The sequence below is a fragment of the Colobus angolensis genome, unplaced genomic scaffold (assembly GCF_000951035.1).
Source record: "Colobus angolensis palliatus isolate OR3802 unplaced genomic scaffold, Cang.pa_1.0 Scaffold106, whole genome shotgun sequence".
Classification (NCBI taxonomy): domain Eukaryota; kingdom Metazoa; phylum Chordata; class Mammalia; order Primates; family Cercopithecidae; genus Colobus; species Colobus angolensis.
The window spans coordinates 3125792-3130360 of NW_012111586.1; the positions used below are offsets into that span (position 1 = coordinate 3125792).

The 4569-nt window shown below is 44.0% G+C and overlaps 1 protein-coding gene across 1 annotated transcript in view; it reads right to left on the minus strand.

Annotated features, from left to right (window-relative positions):
* The window catches only part of ZSWIM5 (zinc finger, SWIM-type containing 5), a 206431-nt gene that overhangs the window by 16400 nt on the left and 185462 nt on the right, over positions 1-4569 (minus strand). The window contains exons 9-11 of the mRNA XM_011946336.1: positions 3500-3760; positions 3153-3288; positions 1776-1933 (exon numbers count right to left, since the gene is read on the minus strand). Of these exons, the coding sequence (XP_011801726.1) occupies positions 1776-1933; positions 3153-3288; positions 3500-3760 (555 nt within the window). The remainder of the gene's footprint in view (positions 1-1775; positions 1934-3152; positions 3289-3499; positions 3761-4569) is intronic.

Sequence of the window (4569 nt, forward strand, 5' to 3'; positions counted from 1 at the left end):
TGACCTCGTGATCTGCCCGTCTCGGCCTCCCAAAGTGCTGGGATTACAGGCTTGAGCCACTGCGCCCGGCCATCTGGCTAATTTTAAAAATTTTTTGTAAAGACAGGATCTTGCTATGTTGCCCAGGCTAGTCTCAAACTCCTGGTCTCAAGTGATCCTTCTGCCTTGGCCTCCTGAAGTGCTGGGATTACAGGTGTGAGCCACTGCACCTGGCCTCATCTTTGTTTCTGAAATATATTTTCACTGGTATAAAATTCTAGTTTGACAGTTTTTGGTTTTGTTTTGAGATGGAGTCTCACTTTGTCACCCAGGCAGGAGTGCAGTGGTGTGATCTCGGCTCACCGCAACCTCTGCCTCCCAGGTTCAAGCGATTCTTGTGCCTCAGCCTCCTGAGTAGCTCGGACTACAGGTGTGCACTACCATGCCCAGCTAATTTTTGTATTTTTAGTAGAGATGGGGTTCTCAAACTCCTGACCTCAAGTGATCTGCCCGCCTTGGCCTCCCAAAGTGCTGGGATTATAGGCGTGAGCCACCGTGCTTGGCCTGATAATGTTTTTTAAAAAAGTACTTTCAGCGATTTTTTTTCCCACTGTTTTCTGGCTTGCATTGTTTCTAATGATAAATCTGTTCTCATACTTGTTTTTTTGTCCTTTGTCTGTAATGTATCTTTTTTACTCTGATTGAAGTAGATTTTCTCTTCTATTATTGGTTTTAAGCATTTTGGTTATGATGTGCCTTGGTATAGTTTTCTTCATGTTTATTATGCTTGTCATTCATTTATTTCCTTAAATCTGTAGTCCTCCTCCTTACCCTGCTTGGAATCTGAAACTCCATGCAGGCTACCACCACTCCCCACTTGGCACTCCTCATATGAATGCACATTATCAAATTTGTTGATTTTTGCCAATAAGATCAGTAAAAAATGTTATCTCAGGCTAATTTTAATTTGTATTTCTAATGTGATACCAGACATTTTAGTTGTCTAAAAACCACTTGTATCTCCTTTTCTGTGAACTGTCTGATCATATCCTTTGTTCTATTTTTGTATTTGTTTGCTGATCATTTTTATATTAATTTATATGTAATTTTTACCTTTTCTGTAATGAGCGGTGTTTTTGGGGGGACAATAAGAAGATACCACATAAACTTATTTTTAATTTAAAAAAACCTTCAAAATCCATGTAGCTTCCTGGTCCAAAATATTCAGGAGCTCATGATGGCTAGCATTTTATCATAGCTCCTTCTTATATAGGGACTTACTTTCACTTCTGTTTGTGGTGAAACCTGCATAGCTAACAGGATGTATGTGAGCTTAAAGGCTGAGAATCACTTTGGACTGCCTATCTTTTACTAGGGCACTGAAAAAGAATCACAAACTCTTCTATCTGTAAGAAGTTCAGCTCTATGTTAGTCATCACTTCATTACATCTTCCAGTGGCCTTGGGAGGCTCACAGGTCATTGACAATGATCCCCATTTTATAGATTTGAAACTGAGGCTTAGAAAGGTGAAGTGATTTTATCAAACAGAAGGTTACATTTAGAAGTAACTTAAAGATCAATTAATTTTAAATATTCGGGATCCTACAATTAGTAACTAGGGTAAAGTTTTGGCTTGGATCCAGGTGCTTTTTCTAATGGCAGCAAAGTGAGGATCACTATCACTCAATGGTCAAGGAGCTTCTCTTCCTCAGGAGACTGCAGGCCAAGCCTTGGACAGGCCATGGCTGGGCAGGCAGACGGGTGATGCTGGAGCTTAAGGTCTATCTATGCTCACCTTTGGCAGCAGTCAGCATGGTGGAGGCCAGTTCACACTGCTGTGATTCCAAGTGTCCAAGCGTGAACCAGCGAGGATGACGGCTGGGCACCACAGACACCGTATGGTGAAGGTGGGATGTGTCGCCTGCAGAAGCTGAGTTTTCTAAAACAGGTAACCTGGAAGACCCAGGAAGAATCATCAGCCACCATTCAGACCCTGGGCTTCTGAACCACCTTAGAGAAGCTTGCTCTTTGCTGGGGAGGAACTGGGGAGAGGAAAGGATTAACTAAGAGCTTTGAAGGTTTTTAAACCTGTGGTACTATACACTGCATGAGGTGAGTGCCTTGGTACTTAAGAGAACTCAACGCATAATAGTTTCCACTACAAATGGATGCGAGAGGCAGTTTAAGAGCTATCGGGTTGGGTAGTATGATATATTGTAAGAAGAGAGAAAAGTTAATACATTTTAAAAAAGAATCATAGGGTTGTTTATTTTATTTATTTTTGAGACAATGTCTCTATCACATAGGCTGGAGTGTAGTGGTGCAATCACAGCTCACTGCAGCCCTGACCTCCTGGGCTCGAGCAATCCTCCCACCTCAGCCTCTTGAGTAGCTGGGACTTCAGGTGTGCACCACCATGCCTGGCTAACTTTTTCTATTTTTTGTTTTTGTAGAGACAGAGTTTCACCATGCTGCCCAGGCTGGTCTCAAACTCCTGGGCTCAAGCAATCTACCTGCCTCAGCCTCCCAAAGTGCTAGGATTACAGGCTTGAGCCACTGTACCCAGCCTGGTTATTTCTAAAAGTGTAAGAAATACATGCCAAGGAATTTCCTGTTTTAGCTAAGGTATTCTCCCAGTCTTACAGTCGGACTAAAATTGTTCTTCTGTATAGTCTGCTACATCACAGAGTTAAGTTTAACTGCCTAAACCAAGGATCTTATTCTAGCTTGGAAACAAAATGCCCACAGCTCATTGTTCTCAAGTCTTGGGGTAAATATATTTATCTCTACTTCCCCCAGCTTATTCTGGGGACCTGTGCCAGGGAATCTTGATTCAGCTGAACTATAGAAGGGCTCAGACCCCTTCTCAGCTTGCCAGACTAACCACTGAACAGGAAGACTCAGGTCTTAAGTGCTCCTTATTTATTAACATCTCAGGGGCTTCCTCAGACAATCAACCATGAGTACTGCCAGGGAACCAAGTCACCAACAAGGAATCCAGATACGAATCCTAGTTCATATAAAAATATCTGAGCTATTTTAAGGTACACTTGGTAACAGGTCCAACAGAATGACAAAGAGGGAAAGAAAAGAAAGTGAAATAAGTAAAGAAAAAGAGCACTGGACACTTCTGCTTTGATGGAGGCAACCGGACTGGGAAAGGGCTACCCACCTCATGGCACGTAAGGCTAATTTATAGGACAGGTCTGGATCATGAGGCAGCAGAGCTGAGAACAAATACTTGGCAAAGGTATGCATGGGAACACTCTCTCGGTGGATGACTTCTCCCAGACCGCTGAAAGGGCCCCCTGGAGGAAGATAAGTCAGCCAGTTATTTATCTGTATGCTTCCATTTGCCAGTCTGGACTTGAGCCCCAATATCTCATGTATATTTGCTAATCATGGGAACCTTCACTACATTTTAATGTCATAAATATTCCTGTACTTGTACTCTATTGAAGAGGGGAGCTCAGTGTCATGGGTCAAAGACACTGTAACAAGAGATTCTTTTCTACTTACCTTCCAGCAGTAAGATGCATTGCTTTTGCAGTGTTTGCACTAGCTCATCATCCAGCTGCAGCTCTTGGAGTTGGCTCAGGAGCTGTTCCTCATTACGGCATACCTTGTCCTGTGCGTAGAGGCCTTCAGGCATTACCCTCTGTTGACCTAGGCCCATCAATGCAACTTCCAAGGCCAATGACAGGTAGGACTCACTGCTGTTTGGGGAGCCTGCAGCCACAGGTACATGCTGGTACACAGGGGGTCTGCTTTCATTCATATCTGAGGGCAACAGGGCACCAAATTCTTTAGGTCAGGCTTGGTAGAGTCTTCTTTTTTTTTTTTTGGAGACAGAGTCTTGCTCTGTTGTCCAGGCTGGAGTGCAGTGGTGCGATCTCAGCTCACTGCATCCTCCGCCTCCTAGGTTCAAGCGATTTTCCTGCCTCAGCCTCCCAAGTAGCTGGGATTACAGGAACAAGCCACAACACCTAATTTTTGTATTTTTAGTAGAGCAGGGGGTTTCATCATGTTGGCCAGGATGGACTCAAACTCCTGACCTCAGGTGATCTGCCTACCTCGGTCTCCCAAAGTGCTGGGATTACAGGTGTGAGCCACCATGTCTGTCCTAGTCTTCTGTCTTTCCCTCCCATCTTTGGGATACAGCTTGGTCAACAGCTATGACAGGGAAGCTGAATCAGAACCCCAGAATAGTAAGGAAAATATACTGAAAAGAAGGTTACGCAGAGCCACAAAGATTCCCACTTCTTTCTTTTTTTTATTTTTCTGGAGACAGAGTCTTGCTCGGTTGCTAAGGCTGGAGTGTAGTGGTACAATCATGGCTCACTGATGCAGCCTCAACCTCTTGGGCTCAAGCGACCCTCCCACCTCAGCTTCCTGAGTAGCTGGGACTACAGGCAAATGCCACCATGCCCAGATACTTTTTAATTTTTTTTTGTAGAGATAGGGTCTCATTATGATGCCCAGAGATATGGTCTCAAACTCCTGGGCTCAAGTGATTCTCCCACCTTGGCCTCCCAAAATGCTGGGATTATAGGCATAAGCCACCATGCCCAGCCCCACCTCTTTTTTTT